At 58.3% G+C, this 18,124-nt stretch overlaps 1 protein-coding gene across 3 annotated transcripts; it reads left to right on the top strand.

The window, feature by feature from the left end:
* Positions 1 to 1,702: 1,702 nt before the first annotated feature.
* PDLIM7 (PDZ and LIM domain 7) lies at positions 1,703 to 17,502 on the top strand. 3 transcript variants are annotated; one of them, XM_068536453.1, is made up of 13 exons: positions 1,703 to 1,789; positions 2,737 to 2,842; positions 6,589 to 6,740; positions 6,821 to 6,851; positions 7,844 to 7,860; positions 8,123 to 8,259; positions 8,421 to 8,457; positions 9,422 to 9,483; positions 9,630 to 9,867; positions 10,862 to 11,042; positions 16,670 to 16,790; positions 16,888 to 17,003; positions 17,159 to 17,502. In XM_068536453.1, the coding sequence occupies exons 2-13, from the start codon at positions 2,747 to 2,749 to the stop codon at positions 17,243 to 17,245; spliced, it is 1,275 nt and encodes a 424-aa protein (XP_068392554.1). In that variant the 5' UTR covers positions 1,703 to 1,789; positions 2,737 to 2,746; the 3' UTR covers positions 17,246 to 17,502. The 3 variants fall into 3 exon arrangements, with proteins under 3 accessions (XP_068392554.1, XP_068392553.1, XP_068392555.1); XM_068536452.1 differs by lacking the exon at positions 7,844 to 7,860 and adding an exon at positions 7,315 to 7,433; XM_068536454.1 differs by lacking the exons at positions 7,844 to 7,860; positions 9,422 to 9,483; positions 9,630 to 9,867; ... (2 more) ...; positions 16,888 to 17,003; positions 17,159 to 17,502 and adding exons at positions 7,315 to 7,433; positions 8,664 to 9,026.
* Positions 17,503 to 18,124: the final 622 nt, after the last annotated feature.

Genomic DNA, 18,124 nt, shown 5'->3' with positions numbered 1-18,124 from the left:
ATTTGCAGAATCTGATGTATGACACAGAAGATAAAGGAAGGAAAACCATAATTTTTACTGGACCAGGCAGATGAATAGCACTGCAGGGTTTTTTTTTTTTTGCTTAACCAAGGTGAGGAAGGAGTTAGGGAGCTGGGGAAATTGCAAGTTTAAATTGGGACATGATGATTTGAGATATCTAGTAGACATCCAAGGTTTGACAGGCTGTTGGATACTAGAGTCTGGGGCTCTTGGGGGAAGGCCAGAGCTGGACATATAAGTTGGGAGTCTTTGGCATATAGGTGTTATTGATAGCCACAGAACAGGATGGGGTCCCAGAGAGTGAATGTAGAGAGGAAACATCTGATGGCCACTTTGGGAAGTAAATGAGAAGCTGCCAAAGGAGGTGGAGAAGGAGCAGTCAGTGGGGCAGGAGGAAGGCATGAAGCCATGGGGAAGAGGGAGTGCACCTGGACCAGAGCTGCTCCTAGACAGGGTAAGAGGAAAGCTGAGAAACCACCATTGATTTGATAACCTGGAAGTCATTAGAGACCTTTTGAAGAGGGAATTAATTCAGAGGACTGGTGGGGACAAGAGCCTGACCGGAGTGGGTTCAAGAGAGAACGGGAGGAAAGCAAGGGTGGCAGGGCGATAAACAACTCAGAGGAATTTTACTCTCAAGGGGAGTAGAATAAAAGAGAGATAGCTGGAGAGGGATGTGGGATCAAGAGAGAATTTATTTAAAGATGAGAACGCTTACACCGATTTCTGGAGTGAGGGGGATGACGCAGAAGATGATGCTGGAGGGGGGAGAATAGCATGGGCCATGCCCTAGAAGGAGTTGAGAGGTGGACGCCTATTCGTCCACCCACACACTTCGGTCCCTGCTCAATTTCCCCCGCCTCCTGCGCTTAGCCGCCGGGGCTGAGCACTGGGGCAAAGTGGGGACGCTGACACCACCATTGGAGGCGCTGCCCGCTCTGGAGCGGGATACCAGGACACAGCCCATCGCGACAGTCAGCGCTGAGCCGTGGTTGCAGGGCCACAGGCTGCTGACTGCCGGGGGTCAGCGGGTAGGAGTAAGGGCAGGGCCCACAGGTCAGGATCGGGGCGAGCCAAGGGCCCTTCCACCTCCGTCCGCTGCCATTATTTTCTGCCTTCGGTGGAGTGTTCTGCAAACTTAACTTCAAGCTCCGCTGTGTCCTGTCCTCCTCCACTAACCCCACCTCGAGGTACCCCCACCCCGCAACTCTCTACCAAATTCGTCCGATTTAGAAATTCTGGAACCGCCAATGGCTGTGCCTTACGCCAAACTGTGCCTATGTACACGGCGGCCCTGAGAGGCGAGTATCATTGTCCCATTTTTCCGAGTTGGAAACTAAGGTTCAGAGATGACTGAGGTCCAGATCTGTCTGGTTTCTAAGGCGGCTTTCTTTTCATTCCTCCAACGGGAGGCGCAAGGGGCCAGGAGAGCGGCGGCTCGGGCTCCGGGGCAAGGAGGGTGTCCAGCAGCCCAGTCCCCGCCCAGGCCCCGTCCAGGCCCCGCCCCACCAAGGGGACCCAGGAGGGCCGTGTCTTACAGCTCAAAGTGAGATGGGACTTCGTGATTGGGCGGAGCGGAAGGATTGGGTGGGGCTTCCCACCGCCCGAGAGGCCGTGACTCTGACAGGGGCGTGGTATCTGGCTCCGCCCCCTTACGCGGGCTCAAAGCGGACGGCGGCCACGGGGGCGGGGTCAGAACTCGGGCGGCTGAACCCAACGCGGCTTTTTGGAGGCCGCTGCTGAGCAGCGCCCCGGTGGGGCCGAGCAGGTACATGCGACAGCGTGGGGCGTCTCGGGCAGGACCAGGCGGGGGGCAGAGGCCTACTGGGGACCACAGGGGGTACTGGGGGTCTTAGCCAGCTCTGCGCTTCCTCCGGTGGGCCGGAGCCCCTACCCCCGCCTTCCTGCGGCAAAGCCGGCTGCGGCGGGGCTGATTGGCGCTTGCGCCGCTCCCTACTCCCCGGATTCGGCCAGTGCATGGGGCCCGGGCGGGAGAAACTGAGTCACGTCGGGATGGTAGCAGGCCTGTGTGGGAGGCACCACCCCCACTGAGCTCCAGGATGAATCTCCTTCCTGGCCACGCTTTGGAGTCCCAGCCCCCACCAGCCTCCGCAGGGGCCGCGCCCCCGCGCAGTCCCCCCCAGCGCCCAGGGGTCCCGCCCTGGCTCCCAGCAGCTTCGACTGGTCCTGGAATGGCTAGGACCCGCTCCAGCTGCCTCCCTCCCCACCCCTCCCCCTCGCGGCCCGAGCCCCCGTGTGCTCCCTCCGCTGGCTCTCCGCATAGTGTCAGCTTACACGCCTTATATAGTCCGAGCAGGCTCCAGTCGAGGCCTGCCTGCCGGGACCTGGGGGCGGGGGAGAGGAGCGCCGGCCCCGGACTGGCCTTGCCGTCCAGTCCGAGGCTCCAGGTTGGCTTGGGAGGAGGCCGTGCCAAATTAGCCCTGCGGTCCACTCCTGGATGAGAGGAACCTCAAGACTGGATGCGGGCTCCCCTCACCCTCCCAGTTCCTTAGGGAAGGGGGGTTGCCCCTGTCTTTCCAAAGTGAGGTCTGCCAGCTAGTAGCCCAGCCAAACCTAACAAGGTGCCCGCCTACCCTCCCCCTGGGTGTGCTCAGCGTCTGCCAGTGCCTGCCTGGCACTAGTCCGAGGCTGGTGTCCCGTGATGGGCCTGCCTGTGCACCCACTATGCATCACTCACCTTTTCTCTCCTCTCAGGAGCGGCACCATGGATTCCTTCAAGGTGGTACTAGAGGGGCCAGCACCTTGGGGCTTCCGGCTGCAGGGGGGCAAGGACTTCAATGTGCCCCTCTCCATCTCCCGGGTGAGCCTAGGTTGAGGCAGGGGCTCCCTCAGGAATCTTTGGGTGCTCAGATCTCCAGTGAGTGATGGGAGGAGTCTGAGCAGGAGTGAGCTGAGGCCAGTAGGCCAAGAGGTGTCCAGGTCCAGAGATGTGGGCACCTGCCACAAGGACTCCCAACTAGGCAGATACTAGGAAAGGAGCTCCCACACTTCCACAGCACTGCACTGTACCTGATGCCAGTCCACGAAGCTCCTGGGGCCACCTTCGAGGCTCAGGGAGATGCCATTTCTGGAGGAGGGGAGCCTGAGGTCTCCAGGAAGGGTCTAAGCTGCTTGAGGGAGCAATGCTTGGAGCTGGACCCCAGGCAGGGCACTCTGACTGCAGGATCTCACTTCATCCTCATTGCCACCCAAGGAATAGCAACTCTCAACCTGTTTATCCAGTTGAGATGACTTGAAGAGGTGAAGGGGCTCCTTCAGCGATTCCATGGCAAAGCAGGGATTGGAATTCAGGCACAGGGGTGGCCCGCAGTTTTCGTGGGTGGGTGGGGCGCCTCTCCCCAGGCCTATGTGAGGACCTATATCCCAGCCACTGGTCCCATTCAGGATGCAGTGGCCTTTGACCCCAAGCAGGGGTTGGGACGGGGCTCTAGGGCTGTGACTTCAGCTCCCAAGAGCCTGTTCTGGTGGGGGCGGAGCTGGGGGCTGGCTCCTCCCTATGGCAGGGGGATTGCCTTATAAGCCCAAGAATGCAGCCCCATGCTGGGATGGCCAACTGGTGGCTGGAGTGTGCAGAGCTGGAAAAAACCTGGCCTAGGCCTGGACCCCTGAACCCCATGAGTGGGCCCCTCAGCTGATCACCACCAGGCTGTGGCTCCAGCTGTGGGGTCAGTTGTGGGACACAGAACAAACTGCCTGCCCTGAGAGCACGAGGCCAGCCCTTGGGTTGGTGTCTCTGACTGTGGCCTGGGGGTCAGGAGGGGGTGGGGACTTCCTGTCACCATATCCGCTTGTCCAGAGAGGCCCACCCAGGCTCCTGGTGGGCAGGCAGCTATTGGCAGGAAGCCCAGGGCAAGCACAGCCTGGAGGGGGCCAGAGGGCCCAGCTAGAGGGGGCCCCAAGGCAGAGTCTGTCAGAGTTGGGCTTGGTGGCCAGGCCAGGCAGGCAGTCACTGTTCCCAGGGACCCTTCCACAGGGTTCCCTGGAAGCTCCCCTACCAGCAAGGTAGCTAAGGGCAGTGGTGTCCCTACCACATACACCCACCCCCTACTCAAGCCTTGCCAGCCCTGGAAACCTACCCTATACTCCCCTCCCTGGGAAAGTGCTGGCCAATGTGGCTGGGGCCTTGGCTGACCTCTGCGCCTCAGTTTCTTCATTGGTGGGGATGGGCAACAAAGTAGCCTAAGGGATGGACTTTCAAATGTGGCCTGTTGGGGGCACTCTGAGCCCAGGCTCCCTTGTCAGCAGCCCTAGCATGTGGGTGGGGCCACTAGCTGAGCCCATCCCTGGAGTTGGACCTAGGCCCTGGTGGGTGGGTGTGTGAGGTGGTCTTTTCTGAGCTGGGCTGGCACCCTTTCTCTCCCCTGACCCCAGCATGTAGGGGGGCAGGGAGGGGCTAGGGCTGGCTGTAGGCCCGGGCCTGGGAGATGAGGTAATGTCTGGGACTTGGGGGTTGGGCTGCTCAGTGGAGCCCTCAGGCTGACTCACCCCCTACTCCATGCAGTGTCCAGCCCCCTGGCTTTTCCCTTCCTTGGTCCCTTGGGCCCTCTTGCTTCTCTCTCCAGACACACCCTGCCCCCCTGCCCCCCCACCTTCTGCTTCTGTCTCCCCCTCTCTGATCATTCCCCTATCCCTCCTGTGCTTCCTATCCTCCTCACTCCAGAGAAGGAAGTAGTCCCCAGCTCCCCATCCCCTCTCTGGGAGCCAACTGCTCCTGCTCAACCTGAGACCCCCACCTCAAGCTTAGCCCACACCTCCCAGGAGCCAGCCAGTGTGGGTAGGGAGTGGCCAGACCAGGTTTCCCGTCTACTGACTCACCACGACCTTGAGTAAGTCACTTCCTTGCAAGGGCGTCACTTCCCCATGCCCATTATAAGGGGTTGGATTGGACTAGAGGTAAGATAGGGGATCCAAGCCCTAAACCCAGCTAGGAGGTCAGGGGGTCTTTCCAGCCAGAGGGCTGACCTCTGAGTTGGGCCCCAGCTCTCAGCAGAGATGGCCTGGTAGGCTGGGGCCTTAGGGCCAGGGTCCTGGCCTTGCCTCTTGAGTTGCTAGCTGGGCGACTTGAAGCAAGTTACTTAACCTCTCTGTTTTTCCATGTGTAAAATAGGTATATTCCCAGACTCTACTCCACAGGGTTGTTGAAGGATTCAGTGTGTGGCAGTACTAGGTACTCAATAAATGTAAGCTGCTGTTATCCTTTAGCAGGTGAAGAAAGGGCCACCCAGCTGTCTTACCCTTCTAACTTCCCAAGCATGAAATAGAGCCATCAAACCCAGGTCTCCCTTCTTGCCCTAGTGCCATTAGTCTCTGCATATGGTCCCTCTGCCATCTCTGTGGAACCCCTTACCTCCTCTCTCCCTACCTCAACTGAGTCTGAGCATCAGCCTACCTGATGAGCCTCATGGGGCCACAGGCAGCCTGTACCCCTCAAATCTCACAATGTGAATCTGCCTCCCAGCACTTCCCCCCAAGCCTGCTCAATGCCAGGCCCCTTGCCAGATGGCCAGGCAGCCCTGTGGCCTTAGACTTATGAACAGCAGTGCTACTCCTGCCTGTGTTGCTGCTGCCACTAGGCTAGAGGGATGGGAGGGCCCAGTTGGGTTCTTCAGGGTCACCTCTACCTGGACCCTGGCAAATACCCCACCCCGGGCCTTAAAACTGCTGTTGGTTCCTCCTAATCTCAAGGCCAAATTCTGGTTCCTTCCAGCATTTGAGGCCTTCATAAATAGCTGGACTCTCTCACACCAGAGGCAGCCCATCCCACTCTCCTTTCGCCAAAGCCCACCACTTCCCAGAGGTCATCCTGATAGTTTCAGCTCATACTGGTGATGACCATTCCTTCCAGCCTACTATTGCTCCTCATTTGCCATGGGAACCAAGGATTCACAACTCAGAGCCTGAAGGACTGGGGGGAGAGGGTGATGTGGCAGTTGAGGGCTTGGGGGTGACATCCATATTTATTTACAACCTATGAAGCCCCAGCTGACATTTTGGACCCCATTCAGTCACACTGATCACTGGGAACCTAGAGGTGATGGGGCCTATTCCTGGCGCTCAAAGTGTTCCGGTAGATCCCTGCAGTTGGCCCCAGGACAGGGTGCTAGGAGTGTAAGAGGTCAATGAGAGCACCCAACAGTGCTCAGGGAGGTACTTGCCACACGCACAAGCCAGAGGGCATGTCTGGTGGGTGGAATGGCCTGGGCGAGAAGCCAGCAGGGGCCTCAAAAGGCTGCGGCTGGAGCTGAGAAGCTTGGGTTTTAGCCTGAAGGTGGCTGCTTGTTGATGTCAGCAGTTTCTGGACTGTGGGGAGGGTCCCTGGAGGTGAACGAATAACTAAGCAGGGTGATTGGGGCGATGGTGAAGCTCAGGTGAGCCCCACCCCCTTCCAGATGGCTTTAGTATGCAGCAGCTGCCCAGAAATATGTTGAATGAAGAGGCCTCTGGGTTCTGCAAGTGGAGCAGCTAAGGAAAGGCAGGGTTGGCTGCTGTTGGCCTGAGTTTGGCCTGCAGAGCCTTGGGCCTCCATGATCCTCTGTCTCTCCATAGCTCACTCCTGGAGGTAAAGCTGCGCAGGCCGGCGTGTCCGTGGGCGACTGGGTGCTGAGTATCGATGGCGAGAATGCGGGGGGCCTCACACACATCGAAGCCCAGAACAAGATCCGTGCCTGCGGGGAGCGCCTCAGCCTGGGTCTCAGCAGGTATGCGGGCGCTGAGCAGGCCTGGCAGGTGGGCACGCCATTGGGGCTGCCCATCAACACCCCTTTCCCTTCTCTTCTAGGGCCCAGCCGCCTCAGAGCAAACCGCAGAAGGTATGTGAGGGGCTTGGGACATCTGGGCGGCAGGCGGGGTGGGATTGGACGTCCGGGCTGACCTGCCCTCCCTGGTGCAGCCTTGGTACCCCCATCCCTGGCCGGGAGTAGAGGGTGGAGGCCAGCTGGGGAGTCTGGGGACTGGGAGTTGGGCCGGGGGCTGCCGCACGGTCAGGGTACCACGCGTATCTGCCTGTCTGTCCGTCTGCCTGTCTGCCTCCCGCCGGCCTGTGCTGCAAGCTGCACTAGTCCGCCCTCGCCCTCGGGCCGCGTGGGCGGAGATCATCGCTCCCAAATGGGCCCCTTGAAACCCGAGTCGCCCCTTCCCCGTAGCCTCAGGCCAGATGTGTGGGGGTGGGGCAGGAGCGCCGCAGTCCTCTCCAGTCCTCTCCGCGGCAGGGGGGCACCCCACTCTAGCCAGGTCCCCGCCCCTGCCCTCCCTGCCCGCTCTGTCTCCGCCCAGGCCCTGGCCTCCGCCGCGGACCCCCCGCGGTACACCTTTGCACCCAGCGCCTCCCTCAACAAGACGGCCCGGCCCTTCGGGGCCCCCCAGCCCGCTGACAGCGCCCCGCAGCAGAATGGGTACGTGCACCCTGCCCGCCCACACCCCTCCTGCCCGCCCACCGCCCACGCCATCTGTCCACAGCCCCACGCCCGCCCGCTGCCCGCTGCCCGCTGCCCGCTGCTGCTCAGTCTGCGCTGCGCCCCAGCCCGGGCCGGAACCGTGCGGCAGCGACCCCTGGCGGCCAGGGCGGGGACTGCAGGCACAGGGCCCCTCCGAGGGTGTGGCTCCTGCCTGGGCACTGTCCTTCTGGAGGCTCTGAACGAGGCAGCGCCCCCTCGCTGGTGGCCTGGGGTTGGGGTTTAGTGTCGGGTCGTCTGAGCCCTAGACAGTGCAGCCTTGCCTCAAGCTATTCTGATCCCTTGCCATCTTTCTTCCCTTGTCTATTTCTTTGTCCCTTTATCTGTCCATGTGTCTATTTCCTTCACAGGTGCAGACCCCTGACAAGTCAGTGAGCCCCCTCTGCCTGTCCCTCTCTTTCTTCCTTTTGGCACTCTGGGTGGTGGCCCCTTCCCACCCTGGCTGCCCTCCTCTCACCTTGATTGCCCTCCTCCCCTCTCACTTACCTATCCAACCTCCCACCCAGCAGGGCCCTGGCCTTGCCCTTCCCCACTCTGCCATCACTATAGCCCACATGTACCAAATCTGGGAAGGGGCTGCCCCCGCTGCCCACCCCAGCATGAGGTTCTGAGCCACACCCTCCCCACAGACAGCCGCTCCGACTGCTGGTCCCAGACGCCAGCAAGCAGCGGCTGATGGAGGACACGGAGGACTGGCGGCCGAGGCCTGGGACAGGCCAGTCCCGTTCCTTCCGCATTCTCGCCCACCTCACGGGCACCGAGTTCAGTAAGTGCCATCCCAGGGCAGGGCAGACTCTCTTCCTGGCCCCCAACCCGGGCCTGGGCTTAGCTGGAGCCTGCTCTAGCACCCCGTGACCCTCTGCCAGGGCTCAGGGCTGGGGTGGCCTTCTGTCTGCTCTTGGTCAATTCCTGCCTCTGCCCTCTTAGTGCAAGACCCGGATGAGGAGCATCTGAAGAAATCAAGGTAACAGGACGAGCTCCAGCCCCTCTTTCTCACTTCCTGCCTCTCCCATTCCACCCACCACCCTGTGTCTGCCCCTGGCCGTCCCTAGCCAGGCTTCTCCATTCTCCTTCCTTTCTTCAGTCCTCCCTCCCTTCCTCCCTTCCTCCCTTCCTCCCTTCCATCTCTCCTTCCTTCCACTTTCTCCTCCTTCTCTCTCTGCTCCTCAGGGAAAAGTATGTCCTGGAGCTGCAGAGCCCACGCTACACCCGCCTCCGGGACTGGCACCACCAGCGCTCTGCCCATGTGCTCAACGTGCAGTCGTAGCCTGGCCCTCGCCGGCCGGCTGCCCTCTCTGCCTCTCTCTTTCTGTTCCTCCTCCCAGGGCACCCCCCCTTGGTGCCTCCAGCTTCTGCCTACCTCACCCCTCCCTTTCCTGCCCCTGGACTGAGCCTCCTACTGGCCTGGCCTCGGCTGCCCTCCTGGCACAGGGCCTGGCTCCATCTGACACTGTCTTCACTCTTTGCCCTATGGTACTGCTGTCTGCCAGGTCTGTGCTGGCTTAGGCATGAAAATAAACATGCTCGGCCCTGCTTTTTCTGCCTCTGTCTTCTATCTTTGTGGGCTTGGTTTGCATTTGGGGTAAAGGGGTGTTAGATGGATAAGATCCAGTATGGGCCCTGCCAGTCTGGGTCTCAGTGGGTGGGGGTACCCAGCAAAGGGGGCCCTGCCATCAGAAGGAGACCCAAGAGTTGCCCCAGAAGTGAGAGCCCTGCTCCACCTCCCAGCCCTGTGCCACAGACCAGCCAGCTGGAACCTGGCTAGGAGAAGCTGCCCTACCCATCCCTACCCCAGTGGGACCTGGAGTCCAATCCAGCAGCTCTCATGCACCCACGCATCTCCCATGGGGCCAGCAGGACCAAGGTTGGGGGGTGGAGCCATGCCAGGAGCCTCAGCCGTGCAGGGCCTTGAATGGCAGATCTTACAGCCAGGTGCCCAGGACAGAAGCCCCAGCCCCAGCTTCAGCTACACCCCAGGAACCCTGGCCTGGTGAGAGAGAGTGGGCTCGGGCCTGGGGAAGGGTGGGTAGCCTCCAGAGGCATGGGGGTGGGCCCCTCCAAGCTGCCCCGGGGTCTCCCCACTGTCCTGTGGCGTCCCTGGACACCCCCCTGGAGTCACTTTCCTGGCCTTGGCAGGCCCTACCACCCCCAGCCCCACCAGCCGCCCGCCCTGGGCTGTGGACCCTGCGTTCGCTGAGCGCTACGCCCCGGACAAGACCAGCACGGTGCTGACCCGGCACACCCAGCCAGCCACACCCACGCCCATGCAGAACCGCACCTCCATTGTGCAGGCTGCCGCTGGAGGGGGCCCTGGAGGCAGCGGTGGCAGCAATGGCAAGACTCCCGTGTGCCACCAGTGCCACAAGGTCATCCGGTGGGTGGCCCTGTTCCTTTCCTACCATGGTCTTTCCTGATCTCAAGTTCAACCCTGGTGTCTTTCTGATCTCTGCTTCCCCATCTATCTCCCCACTCATCTCAACCGCGCCTGCGGGAGGATGAGGATTCGGTTCCCTGTTGGAGTGAGGGTAGGGACCTGGGCTGGTTCCTCAGATTCTGAATCCCGCATTCCTTACCCGCAGCCCACCCATCATTAGCCTCTGTTCAGCATTTGCCCTGGTGAAATGGAGGAAGTGCCAATGACACAGCCAAGCGGCAGCCCTAGATTCGCTGCTCTCTGGGCAAGGAAGGGCCTCCCCTTCCCAGCCCCTCTGCCTCTCTCCTTCCTGCTTGCTTGGTCTCTCTCTGCTAAGCCTCTGAAGTCCCTCCCTCTCTGCGCTGCTCCCCGGGGCCTGGCAGAGTCACACAGCCCCCCAGAATCAGTGTGACAGTGTGCCTTCCTAGTTCTCATCCCAGGCCCTTCACTGCTCTAGATTCCTGTCAGCTCTTAGGCTCTGTGAAGCACCCCTTCCTTCAGACATCCCCATTTATCTGGGACCTGCAGGGCCCTCCCCAGGCCAGATGGAACAGGCAAGCAGGACAGGGTGGGCACCAGGCTCAGCTCAAGTGCCCACTGGTCTTCAGGGCTCACGGGCACTCCAGGCCTCCTGCCCCCCCAGGGCACCAATTCCTTGGGTTCAACTTATTAGGCCTAAATCAGCAGCTCTCACCCAGTGTAACCTTCCTCCCTTTTCCAACACTGCCCCTCTCCCTCATCTCCTGTCATCAAAACAGTGCAGCTTTGTCTCTCTTGCTGTGTGACTTTGGTCAAGTCACCTCCCAAGCCTGTTTCTACCCTATTTGGAGATGGAGAGAATGAACTTTCCCTGCAAGGCTTCGTAGTAGGTGTTGGGTAAACCCCGTGGGGTTCTGGCCAGGAGCCCCAACTTCGTTTGCATCCATTCCCGCTCACTGCCCTTGCCTCCTGCCAGGGGCCGCTACCTGGTGGCACTGGGCCACGCGTACCACCCCGAGGAGTTTGTGTGCAGTCAGTGTGGGAAGGTCCTGGAAGAGGGTGGCTTCTTCGAGGAAAAGGGCGCCATCTTCTGCCCGCCCTGCTATGACGTGCGCTATGCACCCAGCTGTGCCAAATGCAAGAAGAAGATCACTGGCGTGAGTGGGGCTGGCGGGTGGCTGGGGAGACAAGTCTGACCCTTGAGTGTTGAGTGTTGTTGAGCAACTCCTGAGCCTGGGAGCTCTCCCTGCAGGAGCCTATTGGAACCTTACCAGCCTAACAGTCGGGCTGCTATATTGATCTTACTTTTCATTAATCAGGATCCTCTTAACAAATGACCTAAATCCTACTCAAAAGGGCTCAAGCAAGAGAGCATTGGCGCAAATAATCAGAAAGGCTGAGGGGTGCTAACTTCAGGCCCAGCTGAATGCGTATCCCGAGGTCATCAGGAGTCTTTCTACTGCTTGCCTCTGGTTTCATCTTTGTTGGCTTCGTTCCCAGCATGCTTTTCCCTAGAAAGCGGCAAAGATGGTGCCACAGTGGCTCCAGGGTTACATCTCCCCAGGTTAGCACCACAAAGTGAAAGAGAGCATCTCTGTGCCAGTTGATGTATCAAGAGTCCCCGTGCTGATGCCCATTGGCCTGGCTTGCTTCACATGCCCATCTCCGAACCAAGCCGCGTGACTCTAATTGGCCAGGCCTGGGTGACACCCCCTCCTGGAGTGGGGTCTGGTGGCCTTGCCTGAACCACAGGACTGGTTCCTTGAAAATAAAACCAGGATGACATTACCCAAAGAAGGGAGGTAAGTGCTAGTCAGGCCAAAACAAGAGATGGCTGCTGTGTGGGGATTGCATTCAGCTTCGGTAATAGAAAACCCCACTACAGAGGCTGAAACAGAAGGAGTAATATTTACTTCAATCACAAGAATTCCAGGGGTGGAATAGCAGCTCAAGGATGCCTTCAGGCTTTTCCTCTTTTTAAGTTCTGAAATCCTTAGCATGTAGATCTTTGTCCTCAAGTGTTTTGTATCATGGTTGCCAGATAAATGGTTGGGTCAGATGCTTTCTTTTAATGAGGTTTTGCCTTTTGACTCTGGAAGAAAAACCAGGAACTTGCATCTTTATCTCAGTTGTTGGAATTGTTATCCTGTGAGCACCTGGGCCATGGGGGAAGCTGGCAAATCCAGTATTTTAGCTTCTGTCCTCTGTAAGAGAGAAAGGCAAAAGAGAAGGGGGTTGTGACAGGCTTTTGGGAGGCTAATGCACAGTGTCTGCCGCCCCTAGTACATATGAAAACGGAAACTCTGAAAGATGACTTGATGGGCTTGAAGGACACAGGACTATTGATTTGCAAAGCCAGAAATTTAGGCTCAAAAACTTGTGATTCAAAATCCTATTCTTCCCGCTGAGGCTAAATATGCAGTATAGCCTGACCTGGTCTCCTGCAGGGCAACCTAGCTGCCACCCAGAGCTGGGCTTGGGACTTGGGTCAGCACATGTCATGGGTTAAGAGTGATGCACTATCTACCTTCTCCCATTCGTTCTCTTTACTGAGTGTGGGCAGTATGCCCCACGCTAGGGGCACCTCGTGAAGAGACAGGTGTGGCCCTGCCCCCAGGAGCTCACACAGAGGAAGGGGACTCTGAGGGTGTCAGGGGCTGAGCAGCCTGAGGAAAGGGGAGCATAACAGGCAGGGTGACAAGTTGAGGGGGTTTCAGTTGTACCTGTATGGAAACTGAAGTCCAGAGGGAGGCAGAAATTGCCCAAGGCTGCAGAGCATGAGGGCCGAACCAGAGCAGCCCCAGGCACTGCTGACTTTCAGCTTGGGCTCTTCTTGCCACTCACGCTTCTCCCCATTTCTGGATTCATAGGCAGAGCTTCCAGATGTGGCTAGAGAGCTCTGTAGTGATGGTCATGTTAGTGACGATTACCTTGACCGCAAGTGATAGAAAAAATAAGGGCGGCTATCACTCACCTAAGAAAGTCCAGAGGTGGGCAATCTGGGACTTGTAGGCAGATCCAGGCTCCTGTATCTTGTTTCTCGGACATTCTCAACATTGGCTTACTTACCACTCATAGTCCAAGATGCCACTTGAGCTTCAGGCAAAATTTCCACGTTCCAACCAGCAGGACGTTGGAATGAGAAGAAGGGGTGGAAGGCTCTTGGGAGCCATCTTTAGAAGATGCTGCCACCCAACCCTTCCACTTCCATCCCATTGCCCAGAACTCAATCACATGACCACACTGAGCTGCAAGGGAGGCCGGGAAATATAGTCTGGTATAGCTATGTGCCCAGCAAAAAATGGGGGTTCCATCAGTAGACTGGAAGGGAAGAAAGGATATTATCACAGTCTTGTGTTGTGGGTCATTTACTATGTGTAGGCATCCAGCTAATCATACTACGAAGTCAGTTGGATTATTCTCATCTTACAGATGAGGAAATTTTGCCCAAGATCACAGTAATTTCTCCACCAGCCTAGGCCATACCCTGTTGGACTATTCTAGCAGAACGGGCTGGATCCCAGGACCTTTCCTAAGCTGGCATCTGGGTTCGTTTCCCACAGATCAAGGCCCTTCTGTTCGCTGACGGCCCTGCCTGTGTTGCACGGCACTCTTGTCCCTCCCTGCCACAGTTTTGGGTGGGCAGGGTTATCACCCAGGCCGCAGATGAGGGGGCAAGGCTCACAGAGCCTGACTGGCTCCTGGGTCCTAGAGTAAGCCCAGAGTAAGGTGGCAAGCCCTGCTCCTGCCCCAGCCCAGGCCAGTGGTTCCACAGTGTGGCCCAGGGGCCCTCAGCTTCCCCTCTTGCAGGGACTCCAGGGCCTGACAGACCCCAGGAAGCTCCTACCTCACCCTCCCGTGGGGCAGGAAGCTAACCTTCCCAATTTACCACATGCTTTGGGCTCTGCTTGTGCCTGGTGTTTGGGACTATGCCTGCTCTCGGAGCTCAGAGTGGAGCATGGGGAGAGAAACACAGGACAGGTTGTTTCAGCAGAGCTGGAGGGGACACGTTAGAGGGGACCTGTCCCCTGGTCTGGGGACCCTCTGGAACACTATGCTCTCAAGGCTCACCACTCACCACCAGCCCCCCTCACTCTGTGCTCCAGCCACATGGGCTTCTCCATTTTGCCGGTGTGCTGTTCCCTTCACCACAGGGCCTTTGCACAGGCTGTCCTCTGCTAGGAATACTCTTTAGCCCTCTCTTTACCTCATTTCTTCTCATCCGGGACTCAAATAGCACTTCCTCAGGGGCACTTTCTCTGATACCCACCCTCCCCACCAGCCCAGGCTCCCCACTGTTTGCTCACTACCTTCCAGTCCTATTGTCCCATCTCTTCCCCAGGGTGAACTTCATGGGTTGGGGCCAGGGCTGTTTTGCTCACGCATTATGCTGTGCCCCATATATAGGAAGTGGTCAATTAAGACTTGAAGGAGTGGATGGAAGTGGCCTCTAAGCTGAACTTAAAACATGAGTAGGAATTAGCATGGAGAAGGATCAGGGGAAAGTGTTCCAAGAGGAGGGAAGAGCTGTGTCACAAGGCAACACCCAGGGAGGGTGTGAGATGAGGCGGAAGAGGGGGGCAGGGGCCGTGTTAGAAGTTCAGAGCTGGGGACTGCTGAGGTCAGGTGTGCCTGGCAAGCTTCCCCGGGGCAGGGGGAGACAGCTAGAGGAGGAGAACTGAGCTGCTGGCCCTGGGTCAGCATGGTGGGATGGGAGAGGCAGATAGATTTAGGAAGCTTTGGGCATAAGATAGGGAAAACTGGCTCACGGGTTCTTCTGGATACTGGCAGAGACCTGCCTCCCTGCCCACGCTCCCACTGGGCCCAGCTCTGGGCTCCCTATGCTCCTGCCAAGACCCTGTTCTGTGGGCTCACAGCCAAGTTCCTTCCCCCAACCCTTTGTCTTATCCTTGCAAAGAGGCAACACCAGGCAGTGGGAAGAGCCAGCTTTGTAGCGAGCCAGACTTGGGCTCAAAACACATTTCCGCCATCTATTGGCTGTATGACCTGGGGCAAGTCACTTTCTCTGGGCCTCACTAAAATGGGGGTGGCAGTAACTTCCTGCCCAGGATGGTTGAGAGGTATATGTGAGATGTGACAAATTTTTTTTTTTTTTTGGTCACTCCACACGGCTTGTGGGATTTTAGTTCCCTGACCAGGGATCGAACCTGGGCCCTCAGCAGTGAGAGCATGGAGTCCTAACCACTGGACTGCCAGGAATTCCCATGACAGATTTTATAGAGGTCACACGGGCCAGCTGAGAGCTAGGTGCTTCCCACACTTACGTCTTACTTGGTCCACACTGTTTCATTTTTAAATTAATGGCCAACATTGAAAAACTGGATTTGACTTTAACACCTAGATTTCCACCTGAGCCTTCCAGGCATTCCTAAATGAAGTGGTCAGCACCAGCCCTGCAGGGAGAACAGGTGCTCTCCCACAGCACAGTCCCCACCTGGCCCTGGCAGGCACTGGGTCTGGGACCCCTGGCTTCAGATGTGGGACCATCTTTATAACACCCCTGCAAAGCTGGGATTAGGCTCTCAGTTCAAAAGGGAAGGAGCCAAATGTCAAGAGAAGGTAAAGCTGTTGGGCAAGCCATGCAGCTAAGGTCTGGCTGAACCCAAAGATCTGATCCCCCCTCCGAGCTCCACACTGCCTTCTGCCTGCTCCAGATAGGAATGCTGCTGCCCTGGTTGGCCCGAGGGTCCCAGCCCCAGGGAGAGCTCAGCCCACCAGCAGCCTCTGCTTTGGCAGGCCTCCAGTGGAGCAGGTTAACTCAACTCACGAGCACTTGTGATGCATACCCACGGACCAGGCACTGTTGGGATATACCTGCTAACAGAACAGTTGGTATTTCATGCCCTCCTGGACCTTACACTGGATCAGGAAGAAGGGGGTGGGGAGCAGACAGTAAGCATTAGACAAAATAGGTAAATTACCTGGTAGTATGTTAGCGTGGAAAAAAGGAAAGCACTATTGGGAGTGTGGCTTTGGGAAGGCGGGTTGGCCTATGAACTGGTGGTGTCAGAGTGGGCCTCATGGAGAAGGTGACCTTCGAGCAGAAACTTGAAGGAGGTGAGGGGTAAGCCTTGCAGGTATCTGGTGCAGAGCAGTCCAGGTAGAGGGGACAGCTGGTGTGAAGCCCCAAGACGGTGTGTCTGGTGTGTCAGCCATGGATGAGAGGCCGTGTGGGGAGAGCAGAGGGACAGAGGCCAGACTTGCTGGCCTCTGGGCCCTTCCCAGGGCTTTGGCTTTTGCTCAGAGAAATGTGGACTAGGTAGGAATTGGAGCAGAGAAGGATGTGACCTGGCACAGGTTGATATCAGTCTGTAGGGGCAGAGGAAGGAGCACAGAAGCCAGTTTCATGCAGTCATCCAGGTCAGAGGTGCCCAAGGCTCACATCTCACATCACGGAGGCTGTGAGAAGTGGTCAGAATCTGGACGCATCTTGAAGGTGGACCCAGCAGGATTTCCTTGTGGACCTGAAGTGAGGTGTGGGAGAAAGCAGGGAATTTGGCCCGTGCGGATGGAGTTGCCATCAACTGACATGGAGACAGCTGTGGGAATGCGAGAGGTTTGGGGTACAGAGATTGGGAGCTGAGCTTTAGACATGGCGTGGTGGACAGCCACGGGGAGACCTCAAGGTTGGAGAGAGAAAGTAGCAGCAATGCGTGTGCAGACGTAACATTTACCCTGAAAGAGGACCCAAGCCTGCTTTCCTGTGTCCCCGGCTCTGGAGAGGAGGGTGCTGAGCTGCCAAGTGACTGTCGCTTCCTCCCAGGAGATCATGCATGCCCTGAAGATGACCTGGCACGTGCATTGCTTCACCTGTGCGGCCTGCAAGACACCCATTCGGAACAGGGCCTTCTATATGGAGGAAGGGGCCCCCTACTGCGAGCGAGGTATGGGGTGGAACAGGCAAGGAGGCGGGGCTGGGTGAGGGGGCGGGGTGCGGGCAGGGGAGAACCCAGGGTCCCCTTCCTCTCTGTGTGTCTCCAGACTATGAGAAGATGTTTGGCACAAAATGCCGAGGCTGTGACTTCAAGATCGATGCCGGGGACCGCTTCCTGGAGGCGCTGGGCTTCAGCTGGCACGATACGTGCTTCGTGTGCGCGGTGAGTGCCCCTCCTCCGACTCAGGCTCCGCCCCCAGAGCCCTGTGTTCTTCACCACCCTCCCTCCCACCCCTGCCTCTGGGATTCCTAAGTGGTTGGGAAGGGGCCTCTCTTGCCACCTCCAACCCCATGTAACTGGACCTTGGCTGTTCCCAGATATGTCAGATCAACCTGGAAGGAAAGACTTTCTACTCCAAGAAGGACAAGCCCCTTTGCAAGAGCCACGCCTTCTCCCACGTGTGAGCCCCTCCCACCCACTGCTGCCCACCCCGCCCTGTCCAGCTGGAGGGGTTGCTGGTTCTGGAGTCATCGCCCCAGATTTCTGGGTAGGGGCAGCAAAAGTTGCCCAACCCCGACTCTTGGCCTGAGCCTGCGGTTCCCTGAGCCCCTGCCCACCCGCTTCACCTCCCCCAACTCCCTCCACCACCTCTGCACACTGGTGCTGGCCACACCGGCCCCTCTTCACGTACAGTGCCACAATAAACCTGTATCCAGCTGTGTCCGGTGTGCACTTCCCCCCACGCATCAAGAAAGGTGGGATCTGAGGCACGTAGCAGGGTGGAGATTAAGTTTTCCAGGGCTTACCTTCCTGGTGGTCCTGTGATGGGGACATGGAGGACTCTCAGTCAGCAGGAGGAGGCAAAGGGGAATCGCGTGTGCTGGGCCCAGGACCCGCAGAAGTGGGGGGCGCCTGGGCTGACCTGGCGTGGAGGTCAGAGGAGAGGAGTTGAGGGGCATCCTCAGGGATGGGACGTGGAAAACAGTACGCCAGGGTGAGGGCCTAGAGGGACCGCTGCCATCTGTATGCTGCAGGCAAAGAAGGTGGGGCTGGAGAGGGCAGCCTTCCGGTCCTGGGAAGCCACAAGTGCCAGGACAAGGAGCCAGGACTGCTTCCTGAGGACAGGGTGGCGGTGGGGAGGTCAGGGCACAGAAGTGTTCAGATCTGTGTTGTAGAAAAAGCCCCGAGAGCCGTGAGTGGGGTGAACAGAAGGAGAGAGACTGGGAGGAGGGGCAGGACTCAGGGGAAGAGAGGAGCAACAAGCCAAAAGGCAGAGATGGGATCCAGTGACAGGTCCCAGGGAGCCCAGAGTGGAGACCTGGGATGAGAGGTGAGGAGAGGAA

This window comes from Eschrichtius robustus, chromosome 2 (genome assembly GCF_028021215.1).
Source record: "Eschrichtius robustus isolate mEscRob2 chromosome 2, mEscRob2.pri, whole genome shotgun sequence".
Taxonomy (NCBI): domain Eukaryota; kingdom Metazoa; phylum Chordata; class Mammalia; order Artiodactyla; family Eschrichtiidae; genus Eschrichtius; species Eschrichtius robustus.
This window is presented reverse-complemented; position numbering and strand designations above follow the sequence as displayed.